The sequence below is a fragment of the Panthera uncia genome, chromosome E3, assembly GCF_023721935.1.
Source record: "Panthera uncia isolate 11264 chromosome E3, Puncia_PCG_1.0, whole genome shotgun sequence".
NCBI lineage: Eukaryota > Metazoa > Chordata > Mammalia > Carnivora > Felidae > Panthera > Panthera uncia.
In genome coordinates this window covers 32420068-32445062 of record NC_064815.1, presented here as the reverse complement: position 1 = coordinate 32445062, position 24995 = coordinate 32420068, and the positions used below count along the sequence as shown (strand labels likewise).

At 58.8% G+C, this 24995-nt stretch overlaps 1 protein-coding gene and 1 long non-coding RNA gene across 2 annotated transcripts in view; one reads left to right on the top strand and one right to left on the bottom strand.

Moving 5' to 3' along the window:
• LOC125928432 (kinesin-like protein KIF19) overlaps positions 1 to 12245 on the top strand; it is a 38374-nt gene extending 26129 nt beyond the window's left edge. Inside the window, exons 16-19 of the mRNA XM_049639132.1 lie at positions 3378 to 3486; positions 4094 to 4456; positions 7348 to 7501; positions 12016 to 12245. Of these exons, the coding sequence (XP_049495089.1) occupies positions 3378 to 3486; positions 4094 to 4456; positions 7348 to 7501; positions 12016 to 12245 (856 nt within the window). The remainder of the gene's footprint in view (positions 1 to 3377; positions 3487 to 4093; positions 4457 to 7347; positions 7502 to 12015) is intronic.
• An 8761-nt stretch (positions 12246 to 21006) lies between these two features.
• LOC125928329 (uncharacterized) lies at positions 21007 to 24684 on the bottom strand. Its single transcript, XR_007459633.1, has 2 exons — positions 24573 to 24684; positions 21007 to 21558 (listed from the first exon to the last, which is right to left on the bottom strand). It is a non-coding gene; the product is annotated as an uncharacterized LOC125928329 (long non-coding RNA).
• Between the last annotated feature and the right edge of the window lie 311 nt (positions 24685 to 24995).

The following is a 24995-nucleotide window of genomic DNA, read 5'->3' as shown; positions in this document are numbered from 1 at the left end:
TGCAACGTCACGGACGGGGGGCACAGGCCACAGGGCCTTAGCCAGCTCAGACTGCTTCATGCAACGTCACGGACGGGGGGGCGCAGGCCACAGGGCATTTGCTTCCACAGTCCCGGAGGCTGGGTGTCCGAAATGCCAGGGCTGGCCGGTAGAGTTCTGGTGAGGACCGTCTTCCTGGCTGCAGGTGGCTGCCCCCGTGCTGTGTGCTCACGTGGTGGAGGCCTCGCCCCCCTCTCGCAAGGGCACGGTCCCCTGCCATCTGGGTCCCACTCGGTGAGCCCGTTTAGCCGCTATCACCTCCCGACTACTGCACTCCAGGCGGTTGCACCAGGGGTCAAGGCTTCCACGTGGGAACCTGGGGAGGGCACATGCACTGTGGCACAGACGTTGTGACGTAGGTCATATGCTTTAAATCTGGGGCACCTCCCTCCATAACCACCATCCCCGGAATTACTGCTGCTTCCTACCTAGAGTTACATCTCTCCAGTTTTGCCCCAAATACCTTTGCAGCTGGTTTGTCTAAATCAGGAGCAGTGAAGGCCCAGACGCCGTGTTTGGGTGCAATGCCCAGGCTCAGGCTGTGCCCTTTGGGGTAGCGAAGTCACCAGGGCTCCAACCTTGGTGCGTGCGGGCCTATCTGTGTGTGTGTGCACACGGTGCATTTATACGCACGTGTGTATGCGCGTGTGCACATACACATGGGTGTGCTCGTTTGTGTATTTTTATGCGTGCAAGTGTGGGTGCGTGTGTGTATGTGTGAGTTTTATGTGGGTGCACGTGGGTGCACGTATGTTCGCATACGTGTGTGTGTGTGTGTGTGCATATAAAAACAAAGTGCCCCATCCCTCGGTCAAGACTAGACACGTCTCCCACCTGCCCCTGGGCCCACACCCGCCCGAACCTGCTGCTCGGCCCCCTGATTAGGGAAGGCAGGTGTCGATCCCACCTTGAGACGGGGTTCACTGTAGATCGGTTGCAAAGGAAGCCTGGGGCCCCCCACCTCCCATCCTCAGCCTAGAGAGGAGGGGGCCGTGCCTCGCCTCGTGCAGGCCGTACCTGCAGCCACAGCCCGGACCGTGGCGAGACAGCAGGCCGAGCCATCTGCAGGCCGTGAGCTGGAACGCTGGCGTCATGCAGACGGCACGAAGGAGCTCTGTGTCCCTGCACACGGGTGGGGCTGGTGCCACCCGAGGCCTCTCCTGCGGCGCCCCAGCCGGTTCCCATGGCAGTGGCTGAGGCCCAGCACCTGTGCCCTCCCCGGGTTGAGGCCCTGGGGCCCTGCCCGTGGGCAGCTGGCAGCCGGGCCCCCAAGCCAGACCGACCAGAGCTTGGTTCCTGGCTGTGCCGGTCACCCACACCATGGTACTGGGCACGTGACTGGCCACCCTGGGCCTCAGGTGCCCCGTCTCTACACGGGGCCATCAGTGACCTCCCCGCAGGGCTGCGCGTGTCGGGCGTGGTGGGGACACGGCAGATAGAGCTGCCATTACAAGGAGGACCGAATGCCAGGGGGTGGGGGAAGGAGGCCTCTCACCTCAGTGGGGCTCCTGTACGGGAGCCAGGCTTCTCCCCGGGCTCTTACACTTTCCAGTTGCCGCTGGTCCGGACTCAACGCTTTCGGCTGTGAGTAACGGAATTCTCAGTGAGATTGGTCCAATGTAAACAGGTGTCTGTTGTCTGAGAGTCTGGAGGATGAGCGGGCTCGGGGCCATTGTTTAAATGACTCGATGATGCCCACGTCCCTGGCACGTGAATGATGTCTCCCCTTGTGGTCAAAGAGGCTGCCACAGCTCCATAGATCACACCTTCATATAACCACACCTAAACACGGAAGGGAGACAGGGCTGGCCTTATTTTTTATCTGGGAGAAAAGTCCCTTCGAGAACCTTCCCCAGTAGATGTCACTAAGTCCGTCAATCACCTGCTCTCTCCTGGGCCACTTCCCTACAGAAAAGGGAAAGGAGGACCCTAACCGGCATGGACCAGTCACGACCCATGTCTCCAGGCTGGACACATTGTCACGCGGAGTAACACGGGGGCTTGTTGCACAAGCAGAGGGGTGGCTGTTGGGGAGGGGAGCAGAGTATCGGCCAAACCTCACCACATACTGACTGAGCGCTTGTGCAGGGCACTAAGAGAACGAGACGGACGTAGTCTCTATCCTACGAGGGGCAGGTGGGGAGGGGGTACAGGCTGCTCCCTGCCCCAAGGGACCTCTCATGGCCACGTGCCAAGTCTGGAGCTGGCGTAGGAAGCATTACTGCCCAAGTCAGGTGTGGCCTCGGCGACAGGGTCCCCGCTGCTCCGGGTCTCATTCCACAGGTGGAAGCAGGTTTGCAGGGCCCAGTGCCTTCCCCGAGGTTCACCGTGAGGAAGTGGGGGCACAGGAGGGCAGGCCAAACGTTTGCCTCTGGTTTGGACTCTGGCCGCGGTGCTAGGCAGCCCTGTGCCCTACCGACAGCACCCAGAGGCCTCGCTGGCTCACGTGGTGCTTAAACACCTTGTCATCCAGCTAGCGGTCTACCCAGTGGCTCGAGTTATCGGTGTCCCGGTTTCACCGATGAGACAGCAGAGGTCAGGAGCCCAAGGCCACTCGCCAGGGAGCCTGGGCTTGATGCGTGACGCTCTGTTCTTACAGTCACGGGTGACCTGACCTGACGGAAGGTGAGGAAACCCTGTTCTTTCACAGTAGACACGGTAGGACCGGGGAAAGTTCTGGCTGGAAGTTGTCAGAGGTCCCTTCCCCTTCCAACAGCCGAAGTCTTCCACACAAGGTCTTGGGCAAACTCCTGTGTCTCTGTCCCACCCTCCTCTCCTTGCTGGGCCTCGGATGTGCCGAGCTGGCCCCTGCCCCAGGGCCTTGGCCCGTGCTGTTCCCTCTGTTCCTCCTACCTGGCAAGGTCTTCTGCCAGAGCTCGGCACAGCTCTTTCATTGCCATTCTTTGGGCCTGAGCTTAGATGTTTCCTCCTGTTCCATTTCTACCGCAGCGGATCTAACGCCAGCTGGGTGTGCCGCAGTTCAGTTCTGGCACGATCACGCCGAGTTGGCGTCAGACCCCACCAGTTAGGGCCTCCGTCCCCCACAAGATTGTCCCCGTGTCAGAAGCCAGCTGCAGCGGAGTCCCCGGGCCACGTGCGCTTCTGTCCAGCTGACCACAACTTCGGGGGGTCCTGTGGCCCCCCCCTCAGGTTCCGCAAGGACCCAGAGCCCAGACTCCCGGCGTGGCCCCTGAATGCAGCAGTGTGCAGATGCCGCTTGCCCTGGCCTGACGTGGGCCGCGGCGTCCTGGGGTTCAGTCTCCGCTCTCCTCGGCTGGAGGCAGGGCCGAGGGGCCCCGGCAGCTGGCTCAGCTGCCGCCTCTGTGTGTCCCCCACAGCGGTGGCTACACATCGTCGCAAGCCACGCCATCGAAAACGCTGGGAAAGCAGGATTCCCTTCTCCCTCTGCCATCCCTCCGCATCCTGCTAACGCCTCCGGCTCATGAGGTTGGTGTGCGGCCCTAACCGGGGCCCCGAGCTCCCGGGAGGCCTCTCCTGCCCCCGCAGAGCTGGGGGGGTGGGGGGAGCACAGCTATCAGGAATCTCTTTGGCAGATGGCGGGGGCTTGGGGAAAGGGAAAGGCTGTGAGTATTCACACCTTAGTAGTTTGGGGCCTTTCCTGTGAACCGTCTTTAAGAGGCCGCTAGTCTCATCATGATTACTGGTAATAGTGTGAGTGGTCATACTCTGGGTCACTGTCCCCGGCTGGGGAGGGGAGGATGCCCCTGCCCCAGGGGGAGCCCTCCGCCCTGGCTGGAGTGCTGGGAAGTTCAGGTCCCCAGGAAAAGCCCCACCCGTGACTGTGGGTGGTACGTAAGTACCTGGGGCCCCTTGGCCCCTGGGTGTGGTGACCCACTCCCCCAGGGTGTCCGGGCCCAGGGACTGGCTTCATCCACCTTCCTGGGCCCTCCTCCCATGGCCAGAAACCTTTCCCCCCATACCACTTGCCTCCAATCACAGACTCTGAGTCTGCTTCTGGGGGTCCAATGTGGGGCAGGCCAACAGGGTGGCCCAGTGACGTCTGACCGTCGCTGATGCTGGTTTCCTGCGGCAGGCAGGCCCCCTGAGCGTGAAGAATTTGGTCTCCAAGCTGGGCGCCCCCGCTGGCCTGGACCTGGGTGCCTCGCGGATGGCAGCGGAGGCCGGCGGCCCGGCCCTGAGCGCTCAGACCCTCAAGGAGATGGCCATGAGCACCAAGAGCATCGCTCTCATCGCGGCCACCCGGCGCTCCAAGGCGCAGGACCGCGAGGGTGGCAGCGGCCGCTCCTCCCTCCACCTTCCAGAGGACATGGCCCTGGACTCCAGGGACCCGAGCCCAGCAGACAGGAGGTGGCCCCACGCCAGCCCGGGCCGGGACCGTTCTGCGGAGAAGGCCAGGGGGAAGCTGTCACCCTCCCTCACCTGGAGCATGCAGACGGTGGGTGCACGCTGGCTGGCTCCCGGGGTCCCGGGGTCCAGCTGGGACAGCAGAGCGGGAGCGTCATGGTGGACGGAGGAGGGCCCCAGGTGCAGAGGAGGCAGAGGGAGACCCCCCACGCCCCCACCACCCTTCCTCATCAGAAGCCGCGTGCGTGTCTTCCCTGGGTACCGCCTTCTGATCTCGGGTCCTTCCTTAACGTCACTTCATGAACTCTCAAGTGCCTTCACGGTATTTGCACTTTCACCTTAAGAGGGTACCTTGCTTGGTTCTAACACGTCCACTAAACGGTAACAGGGTCGCGAAGCACTGTCCACCGTGAGGCGTCCCTCTCCTGCCAGAGCCCGGCACCAGGCCTGGGAGCATGGCCCTCCTCCGACACCTGCGGGGGGATGAACTCCTTACGCAGCCCCGTTTCGTGGACACTTAGGTTGTCTGCTCCCTGTTCCGTGGCCACGTGGTTGTCTTTCGTTTCTGGTCACTACCCATGATGCTTTGCTGTCCCTCTGTGGGTAGTGCTGTTCATTCCGTTACCTTCTTGGGGTACTGGGCAGTGTTGACCTGTGGAAAGCCTCAGCCCCACGTAGGCAAAATCCAGCACTCAGTAGAGTGCCACACCGACCATGCGCCGACCACTCGCTGACCACACTGACCGCCCACTGACCACACTGGTCACTCGCTGGTCACACCAACCACACTGACCACACCGGCCGCTCACTGACCACACCGACCACTCACTGACCACACTGACCACACCACACCGACCACACTGACCACCCACTGACCACACTGGCCATTCACTGACCACGCTGATCACTCACTGACCACACTGACCACTCGCTGACCACACTGACCACTCGCTGACCACACCAGCCGCTCACTGACCACACTGATCACTCAAGGACCACACCGACCGCTCACTGACCACGCTGATCACTCACTGACCACACTAACCGCTCAGTGACCACACCGATCACTTGCTGACCACACTGACCACACCGACTGCCCACTGACCACACTGATCACTCACTGACCACACCGGCCGCTTGTTGACCACACTGACCGCTTGTTGACCACACTGACCACACCGACTGCCCACTGACCACACTGATCACTCACTGACCACACTGATCAGCCACTGACCACACTGGTCGCTCACTGACCACACTGACCACTCACTGACCACACTGACCACACCGACTGCCACTGACCACACCGGCCGCTCACTGACCACGCTGATCACTCACTGACCACACTGACCACTCGCTGACCACACCAGCCACACTGACCGCCCACTGATCAGTCACTGACCACACTGACCGCTCGCTGACCACACTGACCACACTGACCACACTGACCGCTCACGGACCACACCGACTGCTCACTGACCACGCTGATCACTCACTGACCACACCAACCGCTCACTGACCACACCGGCCACTCACTGACCACACTGACCGCTCGCTGACCACACTGACCACACCGACCACACTGACCACACTGGTCGCTCACTGACCACACTGACCGCTCACGGACCACACCGACCGCTCACTGACCACGCTGATCACTCACTGACCACACCAACCACTCACTGACCACACCGGCCGCTCACTGACAACACTGACCGCTCACTGACCACGCGGATCACTCACTGACCACACTGATCACTCACTGACCACAGTGCCGTGAAGTTCTTTTGCAGGGGGGAGAGGGTGTATTTGGCACAGGTTCCAGTCCGTATGGAAATGGTGTTCCCTTCACGGGGTTTCTTTCTCACCACACTTGGTCACATAAACTGGAGGAAGTGAGCAGGCCTCTCTCTGGGCAGGCTAGTGAGCAGCCGGGGGCCTGGCAGATCTCCTTCCGCCTCTGCCAGCCACAGTGGGCGTTTGCTGATTGCACTGAAACCACTCTGGCGATAGCTCAGTAGGATTAAGGGCAGGACAGCAGCAGGGGGCGGAAGGTGAGTGTATCAGTCAGGGTTCTCCAGACAAACAGAACCAATAGAATGTGTGTGCGTGCAACACAGGCGGACACACACACGCACACTCGTATGCACGCACGCACACACGCACACACACACACGGGTTTATTACAGTTGGCTGACATAATTTATGGAGGCTGACAAATCCCAGAGCCATGGTTGGCAATTTGGAGACCAGCTCACATCGAAAGGCAGGAAAAAACCCAAAGTCCCAGTTCAAGGGTATCAGGCATAAGGAGTCTCTCTTACTCACAGGAAAGGCAGACTTTCTCTTCTAACCAGGACTTTGACTGATTGGATGAGACCTACCCATACCGCAGAGGACAATCTGCTTACTCGGTCTGTTTTTTTAAAAAACTTTTTTTTTTTAGTTTTTTCAATGTTTATTTATTTTTGAGTGAGAGAGAGACAGAGCGTGAGCAGGGGAGAGGCAGAGAGAGAGGGAGACACAGAATCCGAAGCAGGCTCCAGGCTCTGAGCTGTCAGCACAGAGCCTGATGTGGGGCTTGGACCCACAAACTGCAAGATCATGACCTGAGCCGAAGTCGGACGCTTAACCGAGTGAGCCACCCAGGCACCCCACTCAGTCTATTTAAATGCTGACCATTTAAACCCCTTCCATTTGTGGGGGGGGCACTGAGAGGAGAAAGTGGTGTGTGGGGGGGCAAACAGCAGGCAGGAAAGCATCATTCATTCCTTCACTCCTTCATTCCTTCATTCCTCTTGGGGCTGGAGGAGAGCGTTAGCAGTGATTCTGCTCACGTTCACTGAGGTGGACGTGTGCCTACAGCGAGCCACCCAGCAGGGGTTTCATCTGTCCATGGCTTCAGCTCCAAGTGACCTTGAGGTGTCACTCCCTCCCCACCCGCACCCCACACCCTGCCCTGCTGTGCGACTGTCCCTGCAGGTGACGGAGAACCCTCAACCCCCCTCCGTGGAGCACGTGGCCAAGAGCCAGCCACCGCCTGCACCCCTGCCGCTAACGAAGTCGTCCGGAAAGAGCTTCCTCCCTGCCGTCTCCACGGCCTCCAAGATAAAGCCCAGCCCCAGTCTCCATGCAGGTACAGAATCCGAAACGGAAACTAACACCCTGGGGTTTTGTGTGCATCTCAAGACTCTGCCCCTCCCGTCAAGGGTGCGTCTTGAGAAAGCATGACGGTCTGGGCTGTCGTCAGTTGTGTGCTCCTGGGTGCAAGTTTCAGGTTTTCAGGGTGGTGAGTGGGTGGGCCAGGGCCGCTGGCTTCGTGGAAAGAAACACTCGCAGAGGCATTCAGTAGGCATTCAGCTTTGCTTCTGCCCATCTGATGCTCCAGCAGAGTTTAAAACGATGATTAAAACTACGGCCTGCTGCCGCCACTCCGTCTGTCTCTGTACGGGTTTGAATTGCAGCTCCCGTGGCTGTGGTCGCAACACGAGTGAGACACGCTCACGGTGAGAAGTTTGGGATACAGATAGGATTGCCAGTGAGAGAGGAGCCAGGTGGCGTGGGCCCCGTCCAGAGGCGGTCTCCCAGTGGTGTGGCCCCGTGCCCCTATGCTACCGGTGTGTGCGCAGCTACAGCTGTGAGCGCATAAGAAACGACGACCGTCCCCACCTTACAGATGAGGAAACTGAGGCACAGAGGTGCAGGAAACTCGCCCGAGGTCACACAGCTGGGAGTGGTGGGCCGGACCCCAGCTCCTAACCACACCCTAGGCCTTCTAGCTGAGTATTCTTTGCGGGGCGAAGCCCGAGTGTGTTCCAGGGCCTTTGCAGTAGAAGCAGTGTGCACAGCTACGCTCTGGCTGGCTGGTGGGTGTGGACCTTGGCCCCACCCGATTCGTAGCAACGCTCTCCAGCTTTTCAGAAATCTCCGATCTGGAGGACACAGTTCACATTCCCCTGTGATTCCTCGCTTGGGCTCCTGCATGTGCTGGCGACCGCGTGGGCCTGCGATAACACTTAAAAAAAACACTTAAAAAAGTGTTCTTTACCCATATGGGATTTGCCGCTTTCACAAGCTTTTACTCAGTTATCTTCCTGTCTACACGCTCGTCAAAGAAGAACACAATCCCAGAGAATACAGCAGCATCAGGCACGGGAACCTTGAAATGCAGGGCTGGGCACGCGCCCTCCGCTGTCCTCCCAGCGGGCGGCAGGCGCCCTGGACGCCGGTCCCCAGGTCCTCACTTGGGGGAGGCGCCGTGATGGCACCTGTCTGGGGAGTAACAGGCGTGGGGGCGCCGGGTGGCTCGGGGGGAGGCCTCGCCGTCACGGCTTAGCCAGGAGTGTCACAGCTCCTGTGACGGCCGCCCGTCCCCTGGAGATAAGCCCCTCGGAATGTGTCTGTCCAGATGACTTAAAAAGGAGTTTACTTCCACACCGCTTTGTCATGACCTTGCTAACGCATGCAGAGGTAGGGACAGGAGCACGTTAACGGCATGGCCCGCGCAGCGCTCCGCCCTCTGCTGATTCTGTCTCTGCGCTCTGTCTACACGTTTCCATCCTTCCGTTTGTTATCTGCTTTCCTGGAGAGGGTTCGATAAAGTCTCCAATCATGTCCTTTCACCCATGACTCTTTCAAGAGCTTTCTCTCTGTGATGACAGAGTGTTTATGCACATCACAGCCAGAGAAGTTCAGTGTGGTTCCCTAGAACCGTCTAATGCCCAGGCTGTGTACAAAAGAAAGCAGCCTTTTTCAAACAGGAGTGAGTGCACTGTACCTGGCCCTCTTGGTTGGTGAGAAGGGGGCACAGCCCAAGCCTCCACGTCACGGGGAGGTGCTGAGCCCTGTTTTGTGGGCCCCCAGCCAAAGGCTGGAACCTCTCCTCTCAGCTGTGTTTATAGGAGCCCCGTGGGGGCACAGACGGTCTCCTGTCTCCATCGTGGGTCTCTGTTGCGGGCAAGTTAGAGCCCGTTAGCATCAATGGTCCTTCCAGACCTTCAGATGGGTAAATTGAGTGGAAGTGGCATCTCCAGGGCCATGCGGCCGGGGCCGGCACCCCCATGCCCCTCCCGCTGTGCCCAGCTGCCTCTGCCCGGAGAAGGAACACACTTGTCCTTGGCAGGGGTACACGGAGGCCCCGCAGGTAGCTGGGGTAGACTAGGTGCCCAATTTCTCCGGTGGGGGCTGTGCGGGTCTGGGGACAGAGCCTGAGGATCACCACCTGTGGTGTTTGCACAGGCCCAGGCTCCCCTGGGCACCTCCCTTGGGCCCAGAGACCCCCACACTATTTGTTTGTTTGTTTTTAAACAAACTGAGAGCATGAGTGAGGGAGGGGCAGAGAGAGAGAGGGAGACACAGAATCCGAAGCAGCTCCAGGCCCCGAGCTGTCGGCACAGGGCCCGACGCGGGGCTCGAACCCACAGACCACGAGATCATGACCCGAGCTGAAGTCGGACGCCCAACCGATGGAGCCGCCCAGGCGCCCCAGACCCCCACACTTCATGTTATTGCTGGCTCACGGTTTAGGGCACTGGGGTTGCTGGCCCCGTACCCGTGGCTGATGCCTGGGTGTATCGCGTCTGGATGTGCAGTCATGAGCCACACCCCGTGGGCGTCTGAGGGAGGGAAGAACGGAGAACACTGAGCGGACAGCGGATGGAAGCCAGGAAGGAGTGGACGTGTTGCCTCATTTATCACTCCCGGCAACCCTGTCAAATAGGTTCCTCGCCACAGAGTGATAACGCAGGGGCAGAGCTCACCCCGGCCGTGTCATGCCTGCGGCTGGCGGCCCGGGCCCGAGCCTGTTCCCATCCCCATCCTGGGCCGGGAGCAAGGGAGCTCTTCCCTGGTGCTGTGTGCCAGCCTGTCCAGGGAGCGTGAGACCTGCCCCACAACCTTCCTAAATAGTGGCTGGACTCCTGTAAATGAGGAGCTCTTCCCCCTGAATAGGATCCACTGGACTCAGATCTGGAGCAGCTCCGGGCGTCCCCACCTGCGGGCGGGGACGCCTGGCAGGTCCCAGGCCACGCGAGCCCTGCGCCTGGAGTTGCCTGGTGGGCCACACCATCGCACAAGCGCAGCTTCTCCAGGAGAGGAAGGGCTGGAGACAGATGGCTCCCCCCGCCCCGCCTGCAGAGCCTGACTCGGTGGCTGTCGACTTTTCTCAGCGAGGTCCTCCCTGCCTGTGCCGTTTCAGACCGCGACCCCAGTCCGCGTCCCCGCCCGAGGGGCTGTGTATTGAACAATCTTGAATGATCTTGTCTATCGTCTTCCTCGCCCCGCGGTCCGTAGGTTCCCTCAGTGCAGGGATGCTAGTCTCTGTGTGCCCAGTAAACATAGCAGGTGCGCAGTAGGGAACAGACGGACAGACGGCCTCCCTGAGGCCAAGGGTTCGGTCGCCGTCGACTGCCGGGCTTGCTGGGTCTCCGGCCTCCTGCTCTCGCCGGGTTCCCTGACGAGCCGTGCCCACCCCACCGTGCCGATCCTGGAGCATTCTTCACGTCCAACCCACGTTCTTTTAAAATTGCAGTCAAATTCACACGACAAAACTCAGCATTTTCAAGTGTGCAACACTGTGCCATTGGGTACACTGAGTGTTGTGCATCCACACTGCTGTTGTGGTTCCAGAACATGTCATTTCCCCTAAAGGAGGTGCTGAGCCCCGGGCCTTGTCCCCCAGCGGGTCTCTGCCCTTTCTTACAGACGGACTCAGGGCGTGTGCCTGTGGGTCTGTCCCCGCCGTGGCTTGGGTCAGGACAGCATGCTCTATTATGCCGGGTCCAGTCCGCCACTCTCAGGCCACCTTCTGTGGCTCACTCGCTGGTGAACGGGCACGTGTGTGGCCACCGCGAGTGGTGCTGCTGTGAACATCTGTGTGCAGGTGTTCGTTTAAGCCTCTGTTTGTGGTTCTCTGGGGTCGTAAAACCTAGGAGCGGATCTGCGGAAAACAAGGCAATCCTGTGTTTAACTTCCTGGGAAATCATCGTCCCATCTTCCCTCACGGCCGCACCGTTGCAGGTGGCCACCGTCAGTCTCCGTCCGCTCCCGTGGGCTCAGTCCAGTGACCTCTGCTGTGAAAGACTTCTTGACGCCCTGTCCCTTCCCCAGCGGGCTGAGCACCATGTCAGGAGCACTGGGGGCCGTGGTGGGGGGGGACGACAGCCGGAGAATACACGGTGGACACGTCAGTGTAAGACGGGTCGGGTGGAGGCAGAGACGGGAAGAGAGTAAAGCTGGTGAACAGGGCAGAGCACAGCGCGGTGATGTGAGCTCAGGCCGTGGTGGGGGCTCTGCACGTGGGCGCCCCCACCACATCCGGGGGGGACACCCCTTGCCTGCCTGCTTCCTCGCCTGTCTGAGGAGGCTCTGCTCGGCCAACCCGGGAGACCCTCCGCGTTGCGGGGTCACAGCTGGCTCAGAGCAAACGGGGAGGAAAAGGAGAGGAGAGCATGGTTGCTGGGGAAGGAAAGGAATCAGAGCCGGAAGAAAGAACATTCTGGAAAGGACGGAGCTTGGGTATCGATGAGAAACAAACGAGGTACCCTCAGTACTCAGTCCGCTGCGCCCATCACTCGGCCTTTATTTTCATGGACCGGGATTCATGGGGCGGTCCCTAAAATCACGTCCTTTCCTCTTTCACTCACCGTTTAGATGAGAAGGTGCTGCGGATGCCTGAGGTCACCTTCACCCTCCCCAGCGCCACGTGGCAGAGCAGCCCGGGCCCCCGCAGGACCCCGCTCGCGCCCCGGGACATCCGAGGTCAGTGCCTGCCCCGCCCCCGCCTGCGGATCGCCCTGTCCCTGCGCACGCGCACCCTGTGGCCACTCGCCACAGGCCCCTGCCACACGCTCATCAGCCACGCTTGCCCGGTGGCTACTTAGTGGGACAGCCGGCACAGGCCTAGACCGTGAGCGAAACCACACCACCCTGGGGCTTTCATCCCAAAACTGCAGTGCTGTTTCGTTTAACTGATAGTGAAGCGAGACAACCTTCCAGGAAAGTTGGGCTCATTTTGCACACTCGCCCCCGGTATCGTGAGTGCGTTTTACCGTAACGTGGCCGGGCCTGGACATTAACCACAAAACATGAGACACGGTTTTGCCAGCCTGCCCGTCCCCCCCACCCCCACTTCCTCTGTTCCCGGGTCTTGAAGCCACGGATGCTGAATCTCGGAGACGAGTTGAGCCGCGTCAGCCTCCGCGTTCACGTAATCCTCAGCCCAACCCGCGAATGGCTTGTGTTGCCTGAACCCTTTCTGGGAACAGGAAAGTCTCTCTGGCCATGCCGACACCATTTTCTCACCGCCCCCCCCCCCCCCCCCCCCACCCCAAGCCAACGCACAGTCAAGTCCTAGGGAAGGCCACCAGGGGGAGAAGTGCTTCCTCGGGCCCAACTTTAGTCCCCCTACCTGGACCTTTAACCTGCTCCCTGCTGCCACCGTGTCCGAGCAGGTTAAGACCTTCCCATCATTATGCCCTTCTTTCCAAGGGCTCTCGGGGCATGTGTTTGCTGGCTGTGTCCTTGGGGTCAGAAGCTCCCAGACCAGAGCAGGCTGAGTAATGGCCAGTGGTACAGGCCAGTTTAAACGACGAGTCTTTAAACGGGAGGGGTGGGAGGCGTTCCCCGAGGGCTGTCCCATCCTAACTGCACGTGTCCCTTGCGACAAGCAGGTAGCTCAGGGAGGTCCTGGCGACAGGCCTGCCTTACCAGAGCGTGTGGGGAGGTGGAGCCCCAGGTTAGGGAGGCACAGTCCCACGGGGCCCAGAAGGGGCCGGGCATGGGCGGAGCTGAAGGAGGGGGAGTGCCCTCGTGGGTCCCTGACTGAGGGTGGCCAGTGGGCGGGGCATCCATACCGGCCAGGGACCCAGCCATCGGGACTCTGGCTTCGCTGGAGTCGGCCTTGACCACGGGCTAAAGTCTCCCCATCCCTTCAGGGTCTACAGAGAGTGGAAGCCGACGCCACAGCCCGGTGCCCCCCAGCACCCCTTGCAAGCACCAGGGCAGCACCAAGAGGCCAAGGAGGCCACAGTGAGGAGGTCAGCGGGCAGGCCCGGCGCACGGGGAAGGCCAGAGAGGCTGGCCCCAGACCCAGGGCTCTCTCTGCCTCAGAGGTGGATTCGAGAGACGAGGCCCCGGCAGGGACCAGCCAGCCCCAGCGTCCCTCAGCCCTTTGCAATCGGCGGGTGCCTCACCAGCCACCTTCGGAGGAAGGGCCACTGATGGAACTTCAGAACCCTTCTCGAGGACACCGCGTGGGGAGCCTCAGGCATCTTTTGGGTCATTCCCAGTTGCGGGTGCTTTTCCCAGGATCGCTCCACCCCACAGTTTCTGCCCTGGGAGAATGCTTTCGCTCTTCACCTGATTGGGTGAGGCCCACCCACGCTGTGGCGGGCCCTCTGCCGAACTCCTTACTGATGTAAATGCTAATCTCACCTGAAAAACACCTTCACAGCACCGTGCGTGCTGGTGTTTGACCCATCACCTACGTACTGTGGCTTGGGCAACTTGACGCACAGAATTAACCCTCACACCTCACGATTGGCCGGCAGGCAGGGTGACACTATCCCGTCCCCACGTATATGTAGGCTCCGGAATGAGCCAGCGTCGGGGAAGCACGAGAACATCCTGCATTCCCGTGACCCACCCGTCCCCTCACTGTGTTCTGATGTCCCTGTCCACACCCCATTGTGTGGAGGACACTGTGGTGGACGGCTGGGACGAGGCAGCTTTGCAGGGTACGTGGAAGCAGCCGCGTAAACTGGGGACGCAGAAACCAAGGTCCTAATTTTTCATCAAGACAGAAAGACAAGGTCACAGGGAGACTGAGCGCCGTCCGTGAGCTGCGTCGCCACCTTCCCTGGCTGTGCTTTTGGCACCTGCTGTGGTTTCCGGGCCCGTGCCCGCATCTCAGGCTCTCAGGGGCACCCCTGCAGGACGTGGGGACCAAAGCCCCCTCCCCCATGGTGGGAGCCACCCCCTGGTGAAGCAGCAGGCGGAGCCCGGGAGTCGGCCTGTCGCACATCAGGGGCGGGAGGTGTGGGTGGTGTTGTGGCCTCGTGGCCCGGGTGGGCAGCCGGGTGCCTCGGACTCACGTGTGTCCGGCACGTGCCGAACACCCCGTCAATGTGCCGGCTGCACGGCTGGACGCCACGGCCGGGCCCCCTCTTGGCGTAAGACCGCTGTCGGGGAGGACGTGCTAGGGGCTTTGTTGAAGCCGTGCTGTCCTTTCTGGGCCTTCTGGAGGACGGTGGGGAGGTCGGTCCCGTCTGTCTTGGGGAGCCGTGCTGCCTGCTCTGTGCAGACCTGCCGCGGGCACTGTCTGATGCCCGTGTCCCTCACTGGGGGAGAGGCTGAGCCTGGGGGGCAAGGAGACTTCTGTTCTCCTGCCTTGGTCCCAGATCCTGGGTAGGGCAGGAATTACTGGTTGTCCCCTGTATCTGCTCGCTTTCCGCCATGATAATAGAACCCCCAATTTTTAGCTAGTCACATGGCTCCCAAAATAAAGGACCGTATCTCCCAGCCTCCTTTGCAGCTGCCTGTGGCCATGTGACTAAGTCCTGACCGATGGCATATAAGCCAGAAGCAGCTGCTTCCAGGAGTCTCTAGCACAAAGGATAATTAGCATGCTCCTCGTGCCTCTTTTCTTCATTTCCTGGAATCCTACTACCTGAAATCTGAATGTGATGGCTGGAACCCCGGCCATCATTTTGAGGCCATGAGGACAAAGGCCATGCCTTGAGGAGGATGGAGTGGGAAGCTGGAAGGAGCCTTGGTGTACAAGGTGCAGGGATGCTTCTCAGCCTTGTTACATCCTATCCCCAGATTTTAATTTGAGAGAGAAATGAATGTCTATCTGAAGCCTCTGTGGTTTGGTATCCCTCATCTTAACTGATAGATGGGGGTGGGGAGCCCAGGCAGTTGGCAAGCAGTGGCTGGAGAAGTCTCTGGTACTTTTGTGGAGCGACAGCAGGAAATTAGAAATGACAGTATGGTGGGACAAGCCGTGGGGGTCAGGTATGGCCCGCAAACTGATCCTTGGCTGGTGGGAGAGCATAGGAGAAACTCCCAATCTTTTTATACCCTGTCTTGAGCTGGGTGAAAAAGTTGTCCACAAGGATCTCTGGTGGATCTCGGGGGTGGGGTGCTTTGCAAGGAGGCTCTGGACTGACCCATGCACCTGAGAGAGGGCTGAGGACACACTTACATCTGGGAGGGGGGCGGTCCCAGCCTCATGGGGGGTATATTAGGGGTCTCCAGCAAAACAGAACCACTGGGATGTGTGTGTGTGTGTGTGTGTGTGTGTGTGTGTGTGTGTGTGTGTGTATTTAGAGAACTGGCTCATCCGATCAGGAAGGCTGGCAAGTCCAGAATCTGTGGGCTGGGCCAGCAGGCAGGAGAGCCAGGGAGGGGCCTGGGTGCAGAAGTCCCTCTTGCTCAGGGAAGGTCAGCCTTTTGTTTTATTCGGGCCTTCAGAGGATTGGATGAAGCCGCCCCACATTATGAAGGGTCATCTCTTGACTCAGTGTCTACTGATTTAAATGTTAATCTCACCCCAAAACACCGCCACAGAAACATCCAGAATAATGTGTGACTGCATATCTGGGCGCCGTGGCCCAGCCAGGTAGACACATAGCATCAGTGATCCCAGGGGGCATACCCAAGGGCTGGAGAGCCCAACACAGGACCAGGAAGACCCAAGGTGGAGAGATTCACGCCCCCTCTGTGCCAGCCACCATGACACCGAGCTCGGGATCGACCCAGGTGGCTGGAACTGGGGGAGGACCTTGAATTTGACCCAGTTTGAACCCAGAATGACTGAGGAAAGTTACACAGGCATCTGAGTAGTACACAAGGGTCCTCTTTGGGCGCGTCGGAGGTCACGCGACTGTGGAATTTGCACCTGTGACCTGAAGACCACACTGGGATCTCACCGCTTAAAAAAGAGAAACCTGTATAAAACGCGGGATAGAAACATCCTCCCCAACCTCGTGCCACCTCGGAGGTAAGTCCTCTTTAATGATTGGGTGCGTGCTCTTCCCGGTTTCCCCACAAAATAACCCAAATTAAAAAGCGTCTTGGCTTACTTGACTTACTCACAAGACGAGGGCACGGGCTGCTTCCTTGGGAGGTGACACCACGGGGTGGGGAGGACGGGCCACCATGGGAGAGCACCACCGTGGCGCAGCTGCAGGCAGTGGGAAGGAGAGTCTGCTGGGACCCCGGAATCAACCCCCCCAGGGCCCGTGGGGGGGTCCTGGGGGCACCGGCCCTGCGTTAGGCTGTGTTTGCAAGCAGGCCAAGCCTCCTGGCCTGTCCCCAGCAGAGGAGGAGCCCCAGGGAAGGGAATGGAAATTCTGTTGCGGAACTCAGACCAAAGTGCATTTCAGCCCCCGTGGATCTGTCCACAGGCTGTGGCTGAGCCGGGCCTGGGGGCCACAGGCATCTGGGACAAAGCCATCCTTCACACACACTCAGGTATGCACATGTGTGTGCACACATACCCAGTTGTGCACACACCCACACACACCTGCACACCGCTCGCTCACCTCCCTGCTGTCGCCCACGCTGTCCTCAGTATTGGAACCTTTCTGCTTCTGGTTCTCACCCAAGAGCCTCCTTTCCTTCCCTGAAGGGCCAGATACTCAGAGCCTCCTCTGTCCCCGCACCAACCCACCAGGTGACGACTGCCTTTCTGCACGTGTCCGCACTGCTGCCCCTTCGGCACCTGGGACCAGGCCCTGCCTGACGGGTCTGTGTCCTGCCTGGCCCAGAGCAGGTGCCTGGGGATGGCCGCAGAATGAGCGGACGAGTGATGGGCGGGTGCGGGCACTGCACTGGCGGCCGGAGGCGCGGAGCCGGGGCCCTGGCCTGCGGCATCCGTGTGCGGTGGGAGTCCGCGGGGTGCACCGTGAGTCGTGCCGATGTGCACACGCACACTGTGGCCAGCCGAGGGGACGCGGGCGCTGAAACTAACAGGATGTCAAACGAGGGTGCGGGAAGCTTCACCCAGCACCTAGCCTCACGGCAAGCCTCTGTCACCAGCCTGCGGCCCAGGGAGGTGTAGCACCGGCTTGATTACTCACCCTCGGTGTCCGAGCTGGGATTTGAGCCCAGGGTGTGCGGACTCCTCCCTTGTCGCCCCCGGAAGCCAGGCGGGATATGCCGGGCAACAGGGAGTCACAGCATGTTCGTGAGCAGGGGACAAACCCGACTGTGTCTCACTGTTGCCTCGTGCCTGGTGCCTCGCAGCTGCTCGGCGAAGGTGGGCTGCAAGCTGATGGGTGAGGGATGAGAATGTTGGAGAAAGAGTCCTTCGATGTTACAAAACCTTGTGAGACTCTGGTCGATGTATATGTGTGTATCTGCACACTTATGTGTCTACACTCACCCGTATGTGTTTCGTGGAACAGCCTCGGAAGGAAACCCTGGAAACAGGTCACAGGGAGGGACTTGAGGGGGCAAGTAGGCAGGACACCCCTGTCCATTGTATACGTTTTCTACCTATTTGGATTTTTACCCCGTTCCTGCATGACTTAATGTGAAAAAAAAAAAAAAAAAAGGAATTATTTTAAACCCAGTGGTAGTTCCATTATACCCTGGTGTGGGCAGCTCTCTGTAATATACCAACTGAGAGAAAAAGGTTCAGAACAGTAAGTATAATATGCATTTATGTCTATTTGGCGACAATTATATAACTTATGCAAATGTGGTAGATGGGAATGATTCCTTGCAGAATTCCCAAGCCACAAAGACAAAACCCGGAGCTGTGTTTGCAAAGCCAGAGCCACTGGTCAGAGGCGTCACGGGGCTGGGAGGAAGTGCCGGGACTTACCCCTCGCAAAGGACTCTTTGTTCCACAGACAGATCCGCCCCAAGTTTCTGGGGCTGGTAAGTCCTCAGAGCCCCTGTCAGGGCCGCGCGTGCACCTGCGTGAGCGTGCGCTGCGTGAGGAGCAGGCCGGCCGGGGTCTGTTCCCCGGGGCCCCCTCCCGGGAAGGGAGGGAGCTTGGGGCTGCCCGCGACTAAGCCGCCCTCCCTGGAAGGTTTGCTCTGAGGCCCAGAGGGTCAGCTTTCTCCTCTGCCTGCAGCTGGAGGTCCAGATCGTGCCGGGTACCAGGTGGGGAAGGGAGGAAAACTGGAATCCAGGGAGGGGGGGCATAGAGAGGGGCGGGACGGAGGCCCAGGCAGGCACGGATGCCCCAAGGTCCGGTGCAGACAGACCGCCCCCCCCCCCCCCGCCCCCAATGGATCAAATAGATGAAGGAATTAAGTCATTCAGGAAGTAGTTTACCCCCTGCCTAAACCCTTAGTGACTCCCACTCACTCTCAAGACCAAGCCTCAGGATGTCGTCCTGGCCTCCATGAGGCTCCTCTCTCTCCAGCCCTGCCTGTCCCCCTGCTTACTCTTTGGACACTTGTGGATTTATCCAGCACCGACCACGTGGCAGGCACTAGATGCACAGGACGCAGCTGCCACTGGGCAGACACGTGCCGAGCCGACCCTCATGGAGCCCACGTTCTAAAGAAGGTGGGGGAGAGAATGAATGGTAAGCGCTCTGATGAAAACGAGCCGCAGGGGCCGAGTGCTGGGGGAGAGGCTGGTCAAGGAAGGCCTCCTGGAGGAGGTGCAGCCTAGGTGGAGAGCGGAGCACCGGGCAAAGGCCCTGGGGCAGACTGGTGCTGTTGGCTCTGATAAGGTAATTCTGTAAACATCAGAACCCCGAGCTGGACTTGGGAGGTGCTATGGCCTCAATGCTTGTGTCCCCCTAAAATTCATATTTTGAAATCCTGACCCCCAGCGATGATGGTATTGGGAGGTGGGGCCTCTGGGAGGTGCTTAGGTCACGAGGGAGGAGCCCTCAATGGTTGGGACCAGTGCCTTTACAGAAGAGGCTCCAGGGAGCTCCCCAGTCCTCTCCACCATGTGGGGACAAGACGAGAGGGCGCTGCCCGCGAACTGGGAAGAGGGCCTTCCCCAGAATGTGGCTACGCGGCACCTTGATTTTGGACGTCCAGCCTGCAGGACTGTGCGTAACACACGTCTGTTATTTATAAGCGCCCTGGTCTGCGGGATCGTGTTATAGGAGCCAGAACGGACTAAGCTAGGAAAGCAGCAAAGGAGGGCCCCGGGCAGAGATGTGAGCGTTCCGGCAACTCTAAGAGAACCAGCAGGTCCTGTCGAGGCCTGGAGCCTGACAGAGGGCACATGAAGACTTCTGAACGGCCTGGCCTGCCTGCAGCGTGGACGCTGCCCAGTGACTCGCCCAGGGTCCTGGCGTCTTGTATGGGGCAGAGGCTGGATCTGCCAACGAGGAGGCCTGGCTGGAAACAGCCCGTGCTCACTACTGTGTTGTTCCGAGGCTTTGTTGCGAGAGGAGAGGGATGTGGGGGAGCACGTCTCCGACCCGGAGACAGATGGGCAGGGAAGGAGAGCCCGTTGGGGAGCGTCCTGCAGAAGAGGGGCACACAGTCTGGGTGGCCCAGAGGAGCGAGCTGGGAGGTGTGCAAGCAGGGACCGGCCCCTCATACGGGTGGCGGAAGCCATGGGGTGGCAGGGCGTTTGACATCTCTCTGGCTTCCTCCTGAGAGCCGGTGGGCACTCACTCCCTGAGCTGGCTTGCCCTTTCTGATTTTGCACACATTAGCCTGTGTGGGGACCATGAGGGCTCGGGTACAACTCAGACGGGGACTTCCCTCCCTCCAGGGGTCCCCAGCCTTCCTGTCCACACCCCAGGTAGCCCTTAGCAGGTGGAGTTGGGGGGCTGGGTTTCACCCTTCCAGTGCTCCTCAGACTCCGTGAGCTAGAACCAGGAGCCCCTTGCCTCGGCCCTCCAGGGTCCCCTTTCCTTCTCTGCTGCCTCTTGAATGAAATGTAGCCTCTGTGGCATCTGTCCCGTATTGGTGATCGCAGTGACCAGGAGGGTGAAGCTGAAGGCGGCAGAGAGGGTTTGCCAGGACCCGGTCTGGGGTGAGGTGCATCGGGCTTGGCAGACCCCTAGGGTGCTGGCAGGCTCTGACATCACTTTCCATGGTCCCGTCTCCAGCCAGCATCTCTTTCTCCAAGTTCAAGACGCAGGCATCCTCCTGTCTCCCCAACAGCTGTGCTGTGCGGCAGGTGTTTCTGGCTATGCACACTCAAAGCCAAGGTCACAGCATTTGTGCCCCCAGATGTTCTTCAGCATCTCCTACCTCTGGTGCAGCGCACCCTTGACTCCTCTGCCCCCTCCCTCCATCAGCCAGTCCCAAGCCTACCCTCTTCCCCCAGCCTCTCTCCCACACCACCCTGCAGTCAGGACCCCGCAGAGCCTCCCGGCTGGTCTCCCTGCACACACCCTCTCTCTCATATGCATAGCCACTGCAGGAGGTGAGGGTTCTTGCTTCCAGCTTCATACAGGTAAGGCCACGGAGTCAGGGAGGTTGGAAGACCCACCGTGGTCACACAGGTGCTAGGAAACGGCCCCAGCATCCAGAGCCGGGCCCCTACCATCCCAGGATTGGCCCACACCACCCAGTAAGATACGGGAACAAAACAGTGCGACGAGACTGGGGTGGGGCTGAGGGCACGTGCACGCAGGATGAACCAGGACTCCTGGGGCTGCTCTCAGATCTTGTGGCCTGCAAAGATACAGGTTGAATCTGTGACTCATGCCCCTGCTTTGTTTTATTTCCCCTCACTGGTGCTCACACCCATCCAGCACCCAGGAGCACTTAGAATTTCCCTGATGCCTCTATCACAGGCAGTTGACATTTCCTGTCCAAGCCACAGTTACTTTTCTCTTTTCTCTGTGGCCACGCTGGTTATGAAACCAGAAAGAGTTGCAGGCAGCATGGACGCTGGGATAGCTAAGACGAAAACACGGACACCGAGCCTGGCTGTCAGCCTGGGGAGGCTGCTGCCTGTGCCCGGGGGTCCGGGGTCCCCGAAGGTGGGCCATGGCCGATCAAGTTGCTGTGGAGACAGACAGACAGCTGGGTGAAGCAGCCTGAAGGCAGCCAGGGCCTAGAAGAAGGGGAGATGAAGGTCCTCTCCGGGGCGGAGCCGGTCTGCTCACAGATCCCTCTGGGCTGGTGGGGGCTGGAGTGGAGGCCGTTGATGGTTCTGGAGCCGCCTTTGCTTCTGGTCCTGACTCTGCCTCTTACACCGCTGTGTGTCTTTGGATAGTTGGTTCACTTCTCTGGGCCTCTGCCACCTCGTCTGGGAACAAGGAGAGAATGTGTGGCTATCTCAGCGAGGGCAGGTGCACAGCTAAGGGGAGAACTGGGCGGAGGGTTGGTTTTTTGTTTTGTTTTTTTTTTATGTTTTTTTTTATTTTTTAAAAAAATTTTTTTTTAACATTTATTTATTTTTGAGACAGAGAGAGATAGAGCATGAATGGGGGAGGGGCAGAGAGAGAAGGAGACACAGAATCGGAAGCAGGCTCCAGGCTCTGAGCCATCAGCCCAGAGCCCGACGCGGGGCTCGAACTCATGGACCGCGAGATCGTGACCTGAGCTGAAGTCAGATGCTCAATCGACTGAGCCACCCAGGCACCCCTATGTTTTTTTTTTCTTTAATTGAGGTGAAACTGACATGAGATAAAAATCAACAAATTTAAAGGGAACACCTCAGTGGTATTTAGCACATTCACGGTGTTTTGCGACCATGACCTCTCGCTCGACCTGGCACATTTCACCTCAAAAGGGGACCTGGCGACATTATGGTCTTGCTCCCCCTCTCTCCTCCCCATCAAGGGAAGGGGTGGTCTCATCTCAGCCTGAGTCCTGGCACTCCCCACATGGTCTTGGAGTTGTTCAAGTTCCCAGGAAGGCTTTGGTAGCGTGAGATTGTGGTTCCTGGGCACCTGAATGTCTAGGTAATTCAGACGAACCTTTTCCAAGCCCCCCAGATGCAGGCAACTCACAGGAAAACTCTTTAGAATTGCACCACACCTTATTCTGGTGAAAGGTCTGAGAAGTCTGGCTGTAATTAAACCTTTGAAATTTTATTTCCTGTCTCCTGCTCCTATCTGGCCGGGGAACACTTTTATCTCATCCAGGGGGGTACCCTACAGCCCTCTCTGCAGGCCACCATTTCAGGGCGTCGTTTGGGAATTGCTGGCCCGGAGGAAACATTCATTGAGCACCTCTGAATGCTTTCATTTAAATCTTCATTATGTACCCCTTCTTCCTAAGGAGGAAAATCTTGGCTGGGGAGAAAAGATTTAAAAGATCTTTTCATTTTGAAAAGATTTTCAAAATGAAGCTTCAACGTATATAGGACAACATTTATCCTGTTGAATGCAGAGTTTTATGAATTTTGACCAACACAGTCCAGGAACCACCAGCACCACCATCAAGATAAAGAGCGGTTTCATCAGCCCTGAAACCTCCCTCTGCCCCTCCGTACTCAGCCCTTCCCCCAACCGCTCCCCCCGGGAAGCACCTGTCACTCTAGCTTTGCCTCGTCCAGAACGTCCTCTAAATGGAATCACGCAGGATACAGTCTTGAGGCTGGCTCAACGCGGAGCGCACCTCAGGTTCACCTGTGTTGCTACGCCAGTTGGTGTTCACTGCTGAGTTAGTGTCCCGATGTACAGACGTCCTACAGTCTATCTGTTCGTTTGCCAGTTGAAGGAGTTTTGGGTGCTTTCCAGTTTTTGGCAATTACGAATAAGCCACTAAAAATACTTGCATTCGGGCTTCTGTGCAAATGTCAGTCTCCATCTCTCTTAGGCGAATACCCGGGAGTGTGTTTGTTGGTTTGCTTGGTAGAGTTACAGTTAACTTTTTACAAACCCGCCAAACTGTTTTCCAAGGGGCTGTGCCACTTTGCATTCCTACCAGCAATGTAGGAGGGCTCCAGCCGCGCACTCTCTTCATCGGCACTAGGTTTTGCCAGTTTTTAAAAATTTACTTTAACCATTCTTATAAATATTTCAAGGGAAATAACATTGTAAAACAGTTCATTCTATAATTTTTCATAAATACCGTTATGGGCTTTAAAAGGACATGTGGGAGTACTAAACCCCAGGACCTCAGATGTGACCTTATTTGAAGACAGGATCTTTGCAAAGGAAATCAAGTTAAAAGGAGGTCATGAGGGTGGCCCTCATGCAGTGTGGCTCCGCCCTTACAAAAGAGGAAATGTGGACACAGAGATGGAAGGAAGTAATGTGAACACACACACAGAAGACGGCCAGCAAGCCCACAAGCGAGGCCCCAGACAGAGTCGCCTCCCAGCCTTGAAGGAAGCAGCCCCTTGGCCTTCCAGCCTCCAGAGCTGAGAGAGATTGCATTTCTGTCGTTTATGCCTCGTGGCCTGTGGTACTCTGTTATGACAGGCTGAGCAAAATGATGCGCACACAAAACACAGGCGAAACACGTATCTTAAGCCTTGAATCCTGTTAGTAAAATGACCTATCCATCACCTGTCACCAGCTTAAGAACTGGAATGTCACCACTGTCTTCCCAGCTCCCTGTGTGCCCCTGCCCCATGTGCACCTGCCCCAGCCATCCCACCCTGTGTGGACCTGCCCCGGCCATCCCTCCCTGTGTGCACCTGCCCCGAGTCATCCCTCCACGTGTGCACTTGCCCTGGCCATCCCTCCCCGTGTGCACCTGTCCTGGCCATCTCTCCTTGTGTGCACCTGCCCCGTGCCATCCCTCCCTGTGTCACCTATCCCGTGCCATCCCACCCTGTGTGCACTTGCCCTCTGCCGTCCTTCCCTGTGCCGGCACGGCCTGCCTGCTGAAGGGGACCTCTTTCCCAGGGAGTGGAGTGAAGGGGACTTAGGGAAAAGGAGACTGTGGAGAGAGACCACCCACTGCTTTGAGGCGTTAGCTGAGGAAGCGATAGCTGGAATGGGCAAAGGATACTGATTTTATTTTTGTGTCTATGCTGGGAGAGGCCTGACCGCGGTTAATCTGATGCAAAGGAGCGGTTGGGGTCCTTGTTTGCTTGCTGTCTCCCCTGCTAAAAGCTCGGGGAGGGCAGGGCCCTTCTGTGTCTCAGGACCCAGCAGGTGGAGACTCCGTAGTGACTGACTGCTGGGCAAGAAGAGAGTGAAGACAGAGCCTCCCCTCGGAAGGCAGTCCGCTGTGAAACCATCACTGGTGGAAACGTCCTGTGGATGGGGGCCGAGGCTGCGGAATAGCGTGAACGTACTTCCCGCCGCTGATCTGTACACTTAAAAACGGCTAAGATGGTCAACCCTGTTACGTACATATTACCTCCGTTAAGGAAAAGCCACGGATACAAAGAGCAAGGATCGCGAGCGCTCGCTATGCAGTGGGCATCTCACGGGGCGCTTCGCACCTGCCTGCAAGTCACCTGAAGTCACCACCCTCTCCGACAAACCTGGGGACAACCCAGGAGAGGCTCGGTCACTCGCCCAAGGCCCCGGGCCGGAGATGCTCTGCAGGCAGAGGAGGTCGCGAAGGAGCCGATAGACAGCGGGCGCCCCGTAAGCACAGGTTAGTGGCGCCGCGCGGGGCCCTCCCACCGCCCCCTGCGCACGCCGCGCGCCCACCCGCTGGAGGCGGGGCCAACGCTGCTGCTGCCCGCAGAACGGGATTGGCTGCTGGGGGGGGGGGGCGGGCTCCCGGCGCCGGGAGGCGGGGCCGAGCTCGGGTTGTAAATACGGCGCCACACGG